Source organism: Equus caballus, chromosome 12, assembly GCF_041296265.1.
Source record: "Equus caballus isolate H_3958 breed thoroughbred chromosome 12, TB-T2T, whole genome shotgun sequence".
In the NCBI taxonomy this organism is placed as follows: Eukaryota; Metazoa; Chordata; class Mammalia; order Perissodactyla; family Equidae; genus Equus; species Equus caballus.
The window spans coordinates 41,345,057-41,362,292 of record NC_091695.1 but is presented as its reverse complement, the minus strand read 5'-3'; the positions used below and the strand labels follow the sequence as shown (position 1 = coordinate 41,362,292).

At 56.1% G+C, this 17,236-nt stretch overlaps 1 protein-coding gene and 1 long non-coding RNA gene across 2 annotated transcripts; both read right to left on the bottom strand.

The window, feature by feature from the left end:
• Positions 1-1,766: 1,766 nt before the first annotated feature.
• On the bottom strand, positions 1,767-4,715 carry LOC138916736 (uncharacterized). The gene is made up of 2 exons (XR_011424078.1): positions 4,549-4,715; positions 1,767-2,336 (listed from the first exon to the last, which is right to left on the bottom strand). It is a non-coding gene; the product is annotated as an uncharacterized lncRNA (long non-coding RNA).
• A 601-nt stretch (positions 4,716-5,316) lies between these two features.
• On the bottom strand, positions 5,317-7,027 carry COX8A (cytochrome c oxidase subunit 8A). Its single transcript, XM_023654277.2, has 2 exons — positions 6,781-7,027; positions 5,317-5,662 (listed from the first exon to the last, which is right to left on the bottom strand). The coding sequence occupies exons 1-2, from the start codon at positions 6,892-6,894 to the stop codon at positions 5,567-5,569; spliced, it is 210 nt and encodes a 69-aa protein (XP_023510045.1). The 5' UTR covers positions 6,895-7,027; the 3' UTR covers positions 5,317-5,566.
• Between the last annotated feature and the right edge of the window lie 10,209 nt (positions 7,028-17,236).

Sequence of the window (17,236 nt, the reverse complement as noted above, 5' to 3'; positions counted from 1 at the left end):
GGCCGAGTGGTTAAGTTCCCACGCTCCGCTTCAGCAGCCCAAGGTTTCGCTGGTTCGGATCCCTGGCGGCGACACGGCACCGCTCATCAGGTCATGCTGAGGCGGCATCTCACATAGCACAACCAGAAGGACCCACAACTAGCATACACAACTATGTACTGGGGGGCTTTGGGGAGAAGAAAAAGAAAAGAAGATTGGCAACAGATGTTAGCTCAGGTGCCAATCTTTAAGAAAAAAAGGAAAAGATCAGCACAGATGTTGGCTCAGAGCCAATCTTTCTCACCATTAAAAAAAAAGGGAAAACAGATTAGTAGTTGCCAGGAGTAAAGAGCTGGTGGGGGCCCAGGGAAGTGGGTGTGCTTGTAGAAAGGAAACGTGAGAGATCCTTGAGGAGATGGAAATCTTGGCTGTAAATGAATAGCCTGATAGAAACTGTACTATAGTTTTGCACGATGCAAGATGTTACCAATAGAGGAAACTGGGTAAAAAGTACATGGGATCCTTCTGTGTTAATCTATTAAAATTGCCTGTGAGTTATCTAAAGATAAAAAGTTTAAAAAAATGGCATGGCCTTGAAAGCTAAAGATGCTGTTATTTAGAGAAGTTATAGTCTGGAGCTCTGGTCCCCAACTTTTCACTATCGACGGCCTTTTTCATGACATGACAGTGGCCTTTCAGCCCTTGAGGAGGCTGCCCGTGGGCCCCAATGAGATCCCTCGGTGTGTGGCAGTACAGGAGTGGAATGTGACCGAAAGTTGCATGAGCTGAGTCCAGTCCTGGAGCAGGGGCACTTGGCGCCTGGGCTCGCCGCACAGCCCACGGTGGCCTTCTCATAGCAGCACTACAAATGCCAAATCTGTGTCCCAGCAACGCTGCGGGTTAGTATTCACTGGGTCATTGAACCTTGGGGTTGCTTCCAAACTCAAGAAAGCAAAGGGTCTGCCCTGTTTGGACCCCATACTGACCAAACTTCATTCCTTTTCCCAATTTTAACAAGGAAATCTGTAACCGCCAATCAGATGTTCAGTCAGAAGAGACCTGGTGTTACAAAATGGAGAGCTGAGATAATTGATGACAAAAGGTGGTTTCTATTTGGCTTTCCAAATCTGGCAGATAGCTATAAGACAACCCCCCTTCCCCCAATACTTGGACTAGGAAGTCCACAGGGGGAGCTGGGGTTAGGACTAATGGCCGGGACAGGGAACACAGCTGCTCTGCAGAGTGAGACGGAATCCCACTTGGGGCCCAGTGCTGGACTGCAGCCAGGCTACCAACGCCAAGTAATGCCTCCCTCCCACACAAGGGTCCCGGTCTTGAAAGACAGACCCGCACCCTCAGTGTACAAAGGGCCTGTGACTGCGGGTCCTCTCTCCTGGCTGCTGCCCAGCCCTCCCCTCTTGTCAGGCAGAATGGGAAGGAAATGAGCTGAGGGAAGCTTTGGTCTCAATCCAGCCGAGGATGGCCCACTTCTGCCCTGCTCTTTTCCATGACAATTTATTTGGTCATTAATAACTGTTCTCTTACTCTCATCCCATCTCTCCTATCACTTTTACTACTTTAGGATTTTGATTTTCTATCCAGAGGCATCGAAAACCCAACTGCACATTTGCTGGAGTCACCAGCATAGCTCTAGACTTTTCTCTCTGCCTCCCAACTTGCCAACCCAGAAATGGCCTAGCGGGGGCGGCCCTGGCTGCCGAGGCCTGCAAGGAGACGGGCAGCAGTGGTGCTTGGGTTCAGGCTGGTGTTGGATACAGTCGCCAGGGTGACAGGCAGCAGCCCAGAACTTTATTTTCCATAGGACCAACACGGCACAGGTGCCTCCTCACAGCCCTGATGGCCCGGAGTGTGTCAGGCGGAGGGAGAGGAGACCCCACGCACGGCCCAGGGGCTGTGAAACCTCAGCCGCAGAGGAAGAGTTTACAGAACGGCACAGGGGCCCTAGGGGGCCACCTGGCTTGCAAGCCCACCAACCTCTTCCACCTCTCAGGGGAAGGGGCCAGGCAATGAGGACACAGCATGGGCCCTGGGACAGCCACAACCCTCACAGCAAGGCCATGGCCAGAAGGCCTCGAAGGTGGGCCAAAGATGAGGCGTGGTGATCCCTCCCCAGGCAGGCTTGCCTGTCAGGCAGCTGCCCAAGAGGGGGCCTGCCCGTCCCCAAAGGAACCTCTGGAGCTGCTGCTGCAGGAACCCACGACGGTCCCCAGGCACCCGGCTCCAAAATCACGGTCTAGCGAGGCTGTGACGGCGCAGACCCAGACTGATGAAGCTGCGTGGGGACTGGACTTCGGGCCGCTGGCGGGGTTGATAGTTGCCTGCAGGATCCAGGCCACCTAGGGCAGAAAGCAAGCAGAGGAGGGGAGAGGGCCCCCAGACTCACACCACCCACACTCCTGTAAATGCCTCCCGTTCCCACTCCCCTCAAGGCTGGTGAGGGTCCAATCCAGGGGTGCGGGTCCCCGGGAGAGCCCCGCAGCACCAGGAGAACGAGTCATTAGCCTCCTTATTGCTGCCGTGACACATCACCACGAACCTAGTGGCTTAAAATGACACAACTGTGTAATTTCGCAGTGCTGGAGGCCAGAGATCTGGCATGGATTTCACTGGCCTAAAATCAAGGTATCTGCGGGCTGTGTTCCCTTCAGGAGGCTCAGGGAGAATCTGCTTCCTAGTCATGCAGGGTGTTGGCAGAATTCTGCTCCTTGCAGCTGTTGGACTGAGGTCCCCATGTTGTAAACCAAGGGCTGTTCCCAGCTCCTAGAGGCCAGTGCATTCCTTGGCTCACGGACCACTGTCTCCATCTTCAAAGCCAGCAACAGCTGCTAGTAATTCTCAGGTGGCACGCTGAGATGCGCATCACCTGCCTGGCGTGTCCGCCTTAAGGACTCGTGTGATCACACCGGGCCCACCACACAATCTCCCGTTCCAACGTGCTCAGCTTTAGTCCCATCTGCAAAGTCCCCATTGCCACGTAAAGTAACATATTCATAGGTCCCAGGGGTGAGGGCAGGGACATCTGTGGGAGGACATTACTCTGCCTGCCATACCACCTTCATTTTACAGAAAACGGAGACTGAGAGAGGTCATTTAGTAAACAGACAAGCCAGGCCTCCAACCCAGGCCTTCTGACTCCCAGTCCACTGTTCTTGACGTTATGGCATCTGCCCTGACTGCAGCTTCTCCCGACCCGGGGCGCACAACCGGCGGACACCCACCTCTCTAGACTCAGCATCAGACAGACCCGGACACATAACGTGCTGTTTGGGAGTATAAGGAGCCTTGTTTTCTCCACAGGGAATGGCCCCAGGGCCCGATTTGGTTAGGGATGAGAGAGGGACACTGAAAGGTGACCAGAGTCAGCCTAGAGGCCACACTGAGGATCAAGGGGACATTGGGGTTCAAGCATGACAGGTCACTTGCAGCCTGAACTCTCCCGTCCACCGCAGGGTACGACCCTGCCACCTCCACGCCTGCTGCGGGGCCCGCGGGGTGTGGAGGGTGTGGCGGGAGGAGCTGTTGGGCTTGCCAAGGGCTTCCTCAGACCATGATCCTGAGGACTTGTAACTGCTGGCTGCCCATCAACCTGAGGAGGGGCTCAAGACGCCCAGCTTTGGGCTGGAGTAGTCCTCCTTGGACAGGGGGACCACTGTGTCCCTTTGGGTTCCAGGGGCACAAAAATGGGGGACACCCAATCAAAACCCTTGGCAGGGCAGTTGAGTTACTATAGAAAACCAAGACAACACTCCTCTCCTGGTGTCACATTCTTGCTTGGTGGCAGCCCCATGGCCTACTCTGTGCCTACAGCAACGCTGAGCCAACCAAGGGCCAAGCAGCTCGGAGGCCTCTGCTCAGGAAGTGGGAACAGGAAAGCCTCCCAGAGTGAGGCATGGGACAGGGGTCACCCTGCTGTTTGGGAGGAGATGCCTATGAGGCCCCTTCTCCCATCTCCCAAGACAAGGGAGCAGTTGCGGTGCCTGCAGGTTATAGGTAGGTGCCCCCGGCTCAGCAGCCCAGCCTGGCCGGAGGCTCCGGCCGGCCCTCCAGACCCAACATCGGGGGCCCCCCCCGCCCCACTCCCCCCCCCCCCCCCGCCTCCCCTGGCCAATCTCACCCCGCGCACACCTCCCAGCATTCTGGGCCGTGGCCCTGCAGGCCTAGACACAAAGGCTGGTTTGTGTGGAAGGAAACAAGCCTTTCAGGAGGCAGGCAGCCAATCCCTACCCTCAGGGAGCAGCCACAGGCATGAGCTGAATGGCCACAGTAGCCAGGCACGGGGTCCTGCAGGCATCACTGGACACCACATGAGAAGGAGGGAAGACCACGCAAAGGGAGGGAAGGCAGGCTCCACCTCTAGCCTCGCTCAACACAGAGCAGGACCCAAGGGCCCTGGGGAAGAGGGGTGGCGAGATGTGCGTTCTGACACCCCGGGCCTAAGGCCCCTCAGCTCTCACCTGGCATCTTTGCCCACTGTCCCGTCCCCAGGCGTCCTGGTAGCCTCAGGTCCCCAGGGAACACTGAACCTATGCCTGTTCAGAAGTCACTCACATCACACCAGCAGGGGACACAAAGGAGAGCAAAAGGCACATCTTCCTCCAGGGGTGGGGCCGGCAGGTCTGATCATCCCTCCCAGACGCTGGCAGTCAGGCGGCCAGCTCAGTGTGCAGCGCTTCCCAGGCAGTCCCAGCCCTCAGAAGCAGCAGTGAGCAAGGGCCCTGGGGATGGAGGAACAGCAAATTGCCCAGGCCAAGAAGGAGGAGGGGGCAGGAAAGCAGGCAGGGAGAACAGGAAGGCAGCCAGTGCCCAGCATTTACAGATACAGCGCGAAAAGGAAAGGGGCCCAGGGTCGACACAAAAAGGCAAGATACTGTGAAGTGCCCGCCTCAAACTAAGAAGAGCAACTCACACCTGAGAAACGGCTGGAGCCACCCACCAAGGAGGACAGGGGAGGCTGGCCCCAGAGAAGGGGCTTCCGGTGGCAGAGCTGGCCCCAGTGGGAGAGAGACAGACACAGAGACATGCATGCAAGGCTTTGAGCTTGGGGCCACCGCAGGAGCTAGAGGAGATGAGCAAGGGCTGCCCAGTGACAGGAGAATCTGTGTTCCCAGGAAGCCAGAAAACACAGGAAAGCATGCAAAGGAAGTGCCACTTCCAGGCAGCAAGGAGAACGGCTGAGCACACACGACCTCCTCCAGGGCACAGAGCCAGCAGATACACCGCCAGCGGGGCCCTCCTCTCCACACCCCCACCCACCACCACCCTCGGCTCAAGTGTGGAGGCAGGAGCCCAGGCCGAAGGCACGATAAGTTTCGGAAGCAAGGTTTAAATAGACTTTATTGTTACAGGGGGACCCTACCGAGCAGGGCCTTATAAGCCGATACATGTGGTCCCAGGATGTCTCTGTGGTCCCAGGATGTCTCCGTGGAGAAATCAAGGTCATGATTGCAGACGTGGTCACTGTAACTGAAGGACATGATCCAGGGGAGGCCGGCCAGGAATGCAGCAGACAGGATGAGGACAGGCCGAGGGCGGTCAGGTCAGAGGGGGAGGGAGAGGTCGGCTTCCTTCACTCCCGCTTCTTGTAGTCATCCAGGTGTGACAGGATCCAGCCCGCCGGCAGGAGGAAACACAGGAAGCAGGAGGTGAGCCCAATGGTGACATCCTACACAGAACACAAGGAAGAAGGAGCCCCCAGAGTGAGGATTCCCCCAGGCTTCGGGTAGTCTGAGAGGTCTTCCCAGGCAGCAGAGAGCCCCCCGTCAGGGGGCCAAGATTCACACTCCAGAGAAGGGACACAGCAGATCCAAGGCCGGCTCCAGGCCTTGAGATAAAGGGTCATACATGGGGACAGGGGGCCAACCTGGGTTAGGACCCCTGGAGAGTCCACCACCAGATGATGACGTGAAGGACAGCAACCAGGATTTTAGACCTCCTTTAAAGCTGGTCGCTGGGATCCAGGACGCTTGCACAGGCAGAGAACGCTAAACACGCATCTCGCCTTCCCTGCCTTGACCACCCCCCTTCCCATCTCCTTTCCAGAACCGTTATTCGTCCTTTGGAGCTGGGGATAAAACACTTTTCACAGCCACTTCCATATTCCCTAGAGCAGTTGAGATCACAGGACAACCCGCAGTCAGCCTTGAGGGCAAATTCCTTCTCTGCCACTGAAGTGGTGACTTTTGACAAGTCAACGCCCTGCTCCTAAATTTCAGTTTCCTCCGCCACGGAGCGGAGACCACGGCCCTCTCTTCTCGGGGTCATCGGGAGGACGGGATGAGCCCGGCACGGCGCCCGGCACACGGCAGACACTCAGCGGACGCCAGCTGCCGCGAGGATCGCTAGTGTTCCCTCCATCGCAGGGCTCCCCCGGCTCCGCTCCTAACTCGGGGCCCCTCCCCCGGACGCTGAAGACCCGCCTTCAAGGCCGCGTCCTGCCGCTGAGGCCAAGGAATAAACGGGCCACACAGTGAAGGCTGTCAGTAAGGGTTAGCCCTCCCACGTTTCCGGGAATTACAGGAGCTGTCGGGGTCCTCTCGGCCCCCCTGCCCCAATAAGCATCCTCGCCGCTGACCGTCGGCCGGCACCCGCAGCGGACCGATGAGTGAAGGGGTTCAGAGAGGGCTCAGGAGGCTTGCTCGAGGCTTCACAGCGAGTAAGCGACAGGGCTGCGGCTGACTGCGCACCGACTGTCCCCGGGCGCTGCGCCCTCGCTCGCGCCGGCGGACACGCCCAAACCGCTCCGGCCCGCGCATCTCCCGCGCCTCCCTGCCCGCTCCTCACCATGGTCCCGAGCTGCTCCTGCGGCGGCTTGGAGTGGACCTGGGCGCGCTGCACCGGGAGCCGCCGGGCCGGGCCGGTCAGGCCCCTCAGCAGCAGCGGCGTCAGCGCGGACATGACGGCACCGGACAGACTGCGCAGAGCGGCTGCCTACAGCCCAAGGTCGGGAAATTAAAATGGCGGCAGCGGCCGGAAGTTCCGGAGCTGGGGAGGCCGGGAAAGGGCGGCCCGGGAGTCTCCCGGAAATGACGAAGGGCCAGCCTCCCGCCTGCCCCTGTCAGTTTTTGGCGCGTTCCTCGAAACAGCCAATCGATGCCATCTTACCACCGATGGGCGGGACACCTGGGGGGGGCGTTCCTTTCCGTTATGCCCCGCCTCTAAGGCGGTCTATCTTCATGAGTGACATCTATGGCCATCCAATCATATAAGCCAGAAACTGAGGCGGCATTATTGACTCCTCCTTCCATTCATTCTCAAATTTCTTTATTCAGAAATACCCTCTTCTGCGCCAGGGCTCCGTTACTTCTGGCCGGGAGGACTGGCACTAACCTCGCAGCTGAACTGTCCTCATTACTATTACCCTCTCCAATTCCAGTCTTCATGCCTCTCCCCCTACCTCCACCCCTCCCTCCTTTTTAAACATAAATCTACCCAAATCATACACCTACTTAAAAAACTTTCAGGGGCCGGCCCCGTGGCTGAGTGGTTAAGTTTGCGCACTCCACTTCGGCGGCCCAGGGATTCGCCAGTTCGAATCGCGGCTGCGGACACGGCACTGCTCATCAAGCCATGCTGAGGCGGCATCCCACATGCCACAACTAGAAGGACCCACAACTAAAAATACACAACTATGTACCAAGGGGCTTTGGGGAGAAAAAGGAAAAATAAAATCTTTAAAAGAAAAAAAACTTTCAGTGGCTCCCTATTGCTTACTAGACAGTCTCAATTCCTGGACGCCACTCTCCAGCCTCATCTCTAACTATTCCACACCATTCCACACCTTCCTCCTTGCTCTCTGGTCCTCCCCACACACACACACGATCCTTTTGCCACTTTGTATTTTATGCTCTACCTAGAACACTTTTTCAACCCTTACCTAGCCTTCCTTTTGCATCACACCAACTCCTACCTCCGGGCCTCCACTTACTGGTACAGCTTACTTTATTCAGCAGATTTTTTTTTTTTTTTTGGTGAGGAAGATTGGCCCTGAACTAACAGCTATTTTGTATGTGGGACGCTGCCACAGCATGGCTTGATGAGTAGTGTGTAGGTCCATGGCCAGGATCTGAGCCCATGAACCCTGGGCCACCGAAGCAGAGGGAGGGAACTTAACCACTACACCACTGGGCTGGCCCCTATTCAGCAGGTATTTATTAGCCCCTACTGTGTGCCGGGCACTGTCCTAGACACATAGTAAACAAGGTAGACCAGGCTCCCTTATCACAGAACTGACATTCCAGAGAGGAGACGGTTAATGAAAAGCTATCAAAAGTGCCATGATATGATAAGAAGTCACCAGGTAGCCTTTGCTGGGCACCCCTGGCCTGTGCGGCCTCGGATGCCCAGCAGCCACTGTGATGGTAAAGCTGGGTACCTGAGGGTTACTGTAAATATTCAATAAGATTACCTTTCAACCTTCTTATGAAGAGAAGTTAATCTTGTCAATTTACTGTTTTCTTGTTTAACTGGGGGGGTGACTCAAGGGTCACAAGGATTTATGAGCTTGTTCTTTTTAAAAATTTCTTTTTAATTGCAGTAACGTTGGTTTATAACATATCAATTTCAGTGTACATCGTTATATTTTGATTTCTGTGTAGATTACATGATGTTCACCACCCAAGACTAATTACAATCCATCACCACACACATGTGCCTTATCACCCCTTTCACCCTCCTCCCTCCCCCTGGTAACCACCAATCCAGTCTCTGTCTCTATGTGATTATTTGTTGTTGTTTTGTTGTTTGAGGAAGATTAGCCCTGAGCTAACTACGGCCAATCCTCCTCTTTTTGCTGAGGAAGACTGGCCCTGAGCTAACATCCATGCCCATCTTCCTCTACTTTATATGTGGGACACCTGCCACAGCATGGCTTGCCAAGCAGTGCCATGTCCGCACCCGGGATCCGAACCAGCAAACCCCAGGCCTCTGAGAAGCAGAACGTGGGAACTTAACCGCTGCACCACTGGGCTGGCCCTGATTATCTGTTGTTTTAATCTTCTATTTATGAGTGAGATCATACTATATTTGACTTTCTGCCTCTGACTTATTTCACTTAGCATAATACCCTCCAGGTCCATCCATGTTGTCACAAATGGTCAGATTTCATCCTTTTTTATGGCTGAGCAGTATTCCATTGTATATATAAACCACATCTTCTTTGTCCATTCGTCTCTTGATGGGCATCTAGGTGGCTTCCAAGTCTTGGCTATTGTGAATAGTGCTGCAACGAACATAGGGGTGCATGTTTCTCGATGCATTCGTGTTTTCATGTTCTTTGGATAAATACCCAGCAGTGGAATAGTTGGGTCATATGGCATTTCTATTCTTAATTTTTTGAGGAATCTCCATACTGTTTTCCATAGTGGCTGCACCAGTTTGTATTCCCACCAGCAGTGTATGAGGGTTCCCTTCTTGCCACATCCTCCCCAACACTTGTTGTTTCCTGTCTTGTTAATTACAGCCATTCTGATGGGAGTGAGGTGATATCTCATTGTAGTTTTGATTTTCATTTCCCTGATAGTTAATGAGATTGAACATCTTTTCATGTGCCTGTTGGCCATCTGTATATCTTCTTTGGAGAAATATCTGTTCAGATCTTTTGCCCATTTTTTAATTGGGTTATTAGTTTTTTTATTGTTGAGATGTATGAGTTTATATATTTTGGATATTAACCCCTTATCAGATATATGGTTTGCAAATAGCTTCTCCCAATTGTTAGGTTGTGTTTTTGTTTTGTTGATGGTTTCCTTTGCTGTGCAGAAGCTTTTTAGTTTGAGGTAGTCCCATTTGTTTATTTTTTCTATTGCTTCCCTTTCCCGGTCAGACATGGGACTTGAAAATATGCTGCTAAGACCCGTGTCGAAGAACGTACCGCCTATGTTTTCCTCTAGAAGTTTCACGGTTTCAGGTCTTACATTCAAGTCTTTGACCCGTTTTGAGTTAATTATTGCATATGGTGTAAGATAATGGTCTACTTTCATTCTTTTGCATGTGGCTGTCCAGTTTTTTCAATACCATTTGTTGAAGAAACTTTCCTTTCTCCATTTTACGTTCTTGGCTCCCTTGTTGAAAATCAGCTGTCCTAAGATGTATCGCATGAGCTTGTTTTACAGGAGAAAAAGAATGCCTTCAAGGAAGTTGCAATCACCAGATAACCAGACCCCCAGCTGTCATGTTGATGCCCAGAAGTCAGATTGCCCAAGTGAAAGAAACACAGATTACCCCTTTTTTCCCCAAAACTCCTCCTGCCAAGCCCCGTAGCTCTATAAAACCTCCTGCTTGCTTCTCTTGTTAAGGCAGATTTGAGAAAACCTACCCGCCCCCCTTCTCATTTTGGCCAAGTTGAATAAACCTTTCTCCATCTCCAAGCACCAATGTCTCAGTGATTGGCTTACTGCTCAGTGGGCACACGAATTTGAGATTAAGAGGTTTCGTATCAATGGCACTACCCACAGAATCCGTATCCATCCTAGACTGGGGGCCACCTGAGGGCAGAGCCTGTGTCTGGTTCACCACTGTCTCCCAAGGGCCTGGCACACATCGGACACTCAGAGAACGTGTAAGAATTGCAGGAGACTGAACAGCATTCAAATAGGTAGAAGGTAAACAGGAGAGGGGGTGAGAGGCCAGCCACTGAGCCAGGCCTTACCCATATGATCTCATTCCATCTTCACAACCACAACATGAGGGAGATGCTATAACTATTTCAAATTTTTTACAAATGAGGAAATAAGCCTGGAGAGCTGGAAGACATGCTCAAGGTCACACAGCTATAAGGCTGCCTAGCCAGGATTCCAGGGCAGTTCTATCTGCTTCAAAACTCGGGCTTGTAACTGTTGCACAAGCTACTGCGGAGAGGGGCAGTTTCCAGAAGTTCCAGTTTTGATGTCCTGGTCAAAATGCCCTGGCATCAAAGGCTGCAGCAGGGGGTGGGGGTGGGGTGGAGTGGCAAGAGACTCGGAAAACGGGAGCTTTGGAGGAGAAACCTCAGCCCCATGGGGACAGAGAGGCGGGGGCTCACAGAAAGGTGGCAATGGACCCAGAGTGCCCCAAGAGTGGGCTGTGCCTGAGCATCTTCTGGATGGACGCGTTCCCACGCCCTGAGCTCTCCAGGCCCTTCTTCACCCCTCCCCCATCTCCCCACCCTATTCATGGGTATCGTTAATGTCCAGCAGTCTTGGCACAGTTCCAGCCCCAGCTACCAGGCCTCCTGCCCTCTCCCTGCCCTGGGCCCTGGCAAACAGCCCAGGACAGATGCCTCTAAACTGTCCCCCCATCCAAGGGGGCCCAGGGCTGGGAGGCCCAGGCCCCAGCTGCCTGCCGCTGGGAGAAGGAAGAAACAGGGACCTCCCTGCTGAGCTTGGTCAGGCCTTTGTCCTGTGAACAAAGTAATGACCCTCAGACCAGAGCACAGCCAGGCAAGAGGCCTGAAGATACTTTAGGAAGGACGGGCCTCTCTGTGGTTCCCTGGCTACGCCCTGGGGAACCGCACGCTCGTCTCCTTCGCCAGCAGCTGGAGGAAGGAGTACATGTTTGTTGAGCAGGCGCATCTGTGCTGTGTTCCAGGGCTCTCCCCGTGGCCCCTGTGATGTGGCTTCTCTCAGAACCCCCATCAGAGAGGAGGAAAGAGGCTGGCAGAGGTTAAGCCCCGCGGCTGAATCTACGAATGCCAGGGCAGGGTGTGTACTTGGTCTGTCGCTGGATTCACCCCAAGCCGCCCATCCCTCCCCAGAACCAGGGACAGCCCTTCAGCAAGAGAGCACTGAACCCGTGTGGTGTTTTATATGACGTCACACTACATAGGAGTGGAAATGAACAAATTACAGCTACAGCGTGGACAGGTCCCACAAACACAACGTTGAGTAGAAGAGGCCAGACACGGAAGAGCACAGACTGTGTGATCTTACTTATATAAAGTGTGACAGCAGGCAGGACTGGGCCGTTGGAGGGGTGTCAGGTGGCGGGGATCCTGGGGCAGGAGGGAGGACATAGGGACCGGAAGAAGCGTGATGGGGCTTCTGGGCACTGGTTGCACGAATGTGTTCACTCTGTGATGATCCCATCATGAGTGGCTGGACACTTTCCTGTATGCCTGTTACAGTTCGGTTACAAAAGTTTTGAAACAGACAAGAAAAAAACAAGGACAACATAACGTGTGATATGATCTTGTTTTTCTAAAACAAAGGAAAAATATCTAGAGAAATAGATGTGCACAGATAAAAGTCTGGAAGGACACACACAAATTGTGAACAGCAGTGTTCTCTAGATGGTGGTGGGAAAACAGGTGATTTTGGGTCTTTTTCTGCTGCATTTTCCAAGGTTGCACATTGGGCCCTTCTTGTGGCATTAGGATAAACAAGCAAGGAAAGGGGGGTGGCTGGTCCAGTGAGGGAGGTTCGTCCTGTGGGGTGACACTCTCTGGGAGGCAGGGACCTTGGACAGGCTTCCACAAGGCTGGGATTTCCCTTAACACCCTGGCAACGGCTGTGCTGCTTGCAAGACTGGGGAGCTCATTATCCCACCCCGGGCCTGTCTACCCTGCTCAGATTTCTGGGAGTCTCTCCCTGCAACAGGGTGAGGCCTAAGGTCGCAGGCTGTGTCCTCGCTCTGATCCAAGGGCCCAAGCTGTCCTGCCCACTCCCCTCCACTGAATGGGACAGAAGGAATAGATCCCAAGCCTTGGGGATGGGTAGGGGAGCTGGTTCCCTCCTCCTGAGACCAGCTTCACAGTCCAGGCCCCCAGGCCCTGATGGTCATATAGGGGCTGGAAGATCCAGATGCCCCATCCCAGAGCTGGCCCCCAGACCCCTCTGGCCATACATGGGCTAGAGAAACACTGGGTGCCCCCCACCCCAGGCCTGGGCCCCTGTCCCTTAAAGGCTCTGACCCAACAACTGTTCTGTCCAAATACGGAGCTTGTAAGTCCTGAGGGGGGATGAACTCTAACCCTGTGAGACCAACAAGAATAAAACCCTCAGCTGATCCCCCCACACACCTTCTGGAGTCTGCCATCTCCCAGAGCCTCTGACAGGGAGCTGGTACAAGCCTAAGCAAGGGGTCTCCAGTTTCCTTACGGGGCCTGGACTCTCCTCCTGGCACGTCAAGGGGGTGCAGGGCACTGAGCCCCGGGCTGGCCAGGGGAGGGCTGCAGGGTGAAGGAGCCCGCCTCAGGGCTCTCACTGACGCACTGCGGCCTCTCTAAGCCTGTGGGGACTGTCTCCCCGGGTGGGGGTAGCAGCAGGAGGCCCTGGCAGAGCCTCGGGCAGGGCCCAGTGTCCAAAGAAGGAGGGTTCAAGGAGGGGGCGCAGGTCCAACACTGACTCGCTAGGCTACCTTGAGAATGTTCCTTTCCCTATCTGGGCCTCAGCTTCCCCATCTGCAAAGTAGGGGCTTTCAGGCAAAGTCCGGCAGGAGAAAGGGGCAGGAGGGCCTGGCCTCACCAGAAGAAAAGGGCTGGTTTGGGAACCTGAGCTGGCACTGCTGGCTGGGGCTGTCCCCTGGGGTGGGGGTGGGACAGAGGTGACACAGGGTCCCAGAGGGGGCCTCTGCTCTTCCTGGGGCACAGCTGTTGCCAGGCACCACACATCCAGGGGGTGGGCCCAGACACAGCTGTTGGGGGTGGAGCGACATTGGCGGGGGCAGAAGCAGGGGGAGGGGCAGGGGTGTGGCTCGCCCATAAGACACAGCTGTCCCCGCCCAGGCACCCCAGGTGTCCTGCTGCCGCCAAGGCACAGCAAGACTGTGGGCTGACGGTGGGCAGCGGTTAACCCCTTCCGGCCCTCAGCCAGCAGCCATGTGTGACAGGACGAGATCAGCTCACTTGGTGCTTGCTCATGTGGGACAACAGCTCAGCTCGGGCTTGAGGAGGCTGGCTTCACTGGGGCTGGAGGACTGGCCCACACCCCGCAGCTGACTGCCCACAGAGATCAGGCAGCCAGGCGGGCCAGGCGGTCAGGTTTCTGTCTGTGTAAGCTGCTGCCCTCCCACCCGCCACCATCCCGCCGTGGTACAGACAGGTAAGCAGAAAACCGGAGAGGGGTGGGGCTGCTAGGCTGGACCACCCCCCAAGCACACCCAAGGCCTCCCTTCCCTGTCTCCCCAGGGTGTCATGGTGAGCATGGGCCAGAAGGATGGGCATGTGGATGATGACACAGAGCAAGCGACGCCTCCTGATGCTCAGTGCCCTGTGGAATGTGGCATCACCAACTGGGATGACATGGAGATCTGCCACCACAGCTTCTACAACAAGCTGTGCGTGGCCCGGGAGGAGCACCAGGTGATGCTCACAGAGGCCCCACTCAACCCCAAGGCAACAGCAAGAAGCTGAACCAGGTCATGCTCAAGACTGTCAACCTTCCTGCCATGGAGGTGGCCATGCAGGCTGATGCTGTCGCTGTGTGCCTCTGGCCACACCACCGTGAGGACCGCACCCCCAGTCTCACCTCTATCTGCTGTGATCACATATCCAGACCCCCCCTACCTTCTGGGCCCCCAGTTCCACACCCTGGGGACCACTCTCCAGCTCTGGACCCCTCCCTCCTTCTTCGATCTCTAGCCTGGGGTCAGTCCCCTATTCCTTCTCATGGTCCTCAACACCCCACCTCGCAGCCAGGCCCCCAGAGGGCGCCACGGCCCTGCACCCGAGAGCCCCATCCCTGGACCCCCACCCTCCCCACTCCCAGTGTCCAACGTTCAGGACACAGGCTGCCCCAGGAGTGCAGGCCACTTCCTTGCTCCCCTCCCCAGCTCCCAGTCTGAAGCCCCTGTGCAGCCCACTCCTCAGGCATCGTGCTGGACTCCAGGGATGGTGGCTCTAAAATGTGCCCCTCTGAGGGCTACGCACTGCCCTCCCATCCAGCGCCCGCACCTGGTGGGGCAGGACCACACTGACCACCTGAAGGTAAAGATCCTCACCGAGTGCAGCTACTTCTTTGTCACCACTGGTGAGGGGTGGGGTGGGTAAGCCACCCCCAGGCCCACTCCCTGAACCAGCGCCCTCCCGTACCAGAACAGGCCCACGGGTGCACCAACCCTGCTTCTGGGCCCTGGCGCTAACAGTCCGCCGGGGAGGAGAGCCGGGCGCAATCCTCCAAGGCAGCTGCAGCCAGCTACAGCACTGCTGCCCTGCCTCAGCTCAGAGCCGGAGCCCCCCACCTCCTTGTGCCAGAGGCTCCAAGTCCTTCTCAGCCTGGTCCCTTCAGTGCCTCCGCCCTCCAACCTTGGGGAGGCCTACACGGAGCACGGGGCCGTGTGGTCTGACCTCAGCCACAGCAGGGGCAGGTCCTCCCCTGCCAGCTCGCAGTGAATGTTCATCTCCGTATAATTAAGATCCCACGGCAGGGATCCCGAAGCCCCAGTGCAGGTTTACAGGTTCGCCTCCTCCACTTCCGCACAGGCAGAATCCAGGAAATGGAGGAAGTGCGTGTGTGTGCCCGTGCCGTGGGAGGGCTCCGACGGATGCTGCTCTCCCACCCTCGGCAGGTGACAGGATTCAGAGGGCCCAGGTCAGAGGCAGCTAAGCTGGGCCGCAGGCTCTAGAGCCAGGGCAGCCGGCAGAAGTCGGCAACACAGCCCACCTCTCCTCTAACCCATCACCCTTTCCTCCCCACCCAGCCGAGCGGGAGATCATGCGGGACATCAGGGAAAAGCCGGGGTAGGTGGCCGTGGACTCTGAGGTGGCCACGGCTGCCTCCTGCTCCTCTCTGGAGATGAACTACAGACGCCTGCCAGGCAGGTCGTCACCACTGGCAACAAGCGCTTCCCTGTCCCATGAGCCTCCCCCAGCCCTCCTCTGTGGGTAAGCGGCGCTCCTCATACCAGCCTTCTCAACTCCAGTCCCCATCGTTCTCGGCAGTCCCCTGCATGGGACAGAAGTAACCCCTTTCTTAGGAGAGGGCACCCCTACTGGTCGGCGACAGGCCAGCTTTGTCCCCCTAGGCCATGCCCTGAGAGGGAAGACAGGGCCTCGAGACCAACAGGTGCCTGCCTTGCCAGGCATGGAGTCCGCCAGGATCAACAGTTGTAGATTTACAACTCCATCATGCAGTGTGACACGGACATCCGCAAAGACCTGTGAGCCAACAACGTCCTGTCTGGAGCACAAAAGTGCGCCAGGGCGTTGCAGACCGGATGCAGATCGCTGCCTGGGCCCCCGGCTCCACGAAGACCGAGGGGGCAGACACTCGGCCTCTCACAGCCTGTGCGGGGGAGGCAGCTTGGGAGGGAGGGACTTCGGAGTCAGGCAGAGAGCTGTGTTCCTGGGCTTGCTGCCCTGTCCTCCTCAGCTCTCCTGACCTTCCACTCACCTAAATATTATGTGGGCATAAGCCCTCCCACCCTGGGTTCCAATCTCGGCTCTGCCACTTAGTAGTAGGATCATGGACAAGTTGCTTTACACTCCAAGACTCTCGATTTCTCTCTAAATTGTGAATGCCACCACGACGACGGAGCAGGGCTGCTGTAAGGAGTAAATGAGAGAGTACTCCAGCGTTCCACAGTGCCAAGCACACAGGAAGCTCTAAGTGTGAGCTGTCACCGGCACGGCAGGGGCTCCCCAAATGCCAGCTCCTTCCCCATCACAGCCAAGTACCAACGTGTCTGTGTGGGGCTGTCCCATCTACCAGGCTCCTCTGCAGCACCTTCCCATCTGCCCAGACGCTCGTCCTCAGGCGGCATAGGAACGGCCGCTGTCACACTTGGAGAGGGAGAAGCAGAAGAAACTGGAACACACCTGCCCGTTTGAAGTGACCACCTTCAAAGCCTGGCAGCAGAGTCCACACGGTGACCAGGCTCCCCGCTGGGGAAACACTATCCCTTTCAAACCAGCTCAGGCTCCAACTGAAACGGAAGACCTCTCGTCCAGCAGTTGTGCCTCTGGCGGAAGGTGTGGCGTTTCAGTGAGTGCCACTTGAGTGAAGATGCTTGGGCTGCATCTGGAGGGAAGGGAGGGCAGCAGCACGACGCATCCATTGTGGAGGACCAGAGGGTCCCAGGCCCCTGAGGAAGGTGGTGGAGGAGGTGGGCGCAGTCCCTGGCCAGCAGCATGACGGAAGGGCCCCACACCCTTCGCTTAGCTGGCGGCAAGGGGATGGCCATTCCAAGGAGCTGCTGCCTGGGATTAGAAGAGCCTTCAAGCAACAAAGAGCTGCGGGGGCAGAATTCCATCACAGGAGAGCTGTTGTACGTTCAGAGGAACACGCTCTCCCCTCCCGAGGCCTGTTATGTCTTTCTTCCTGCCTCC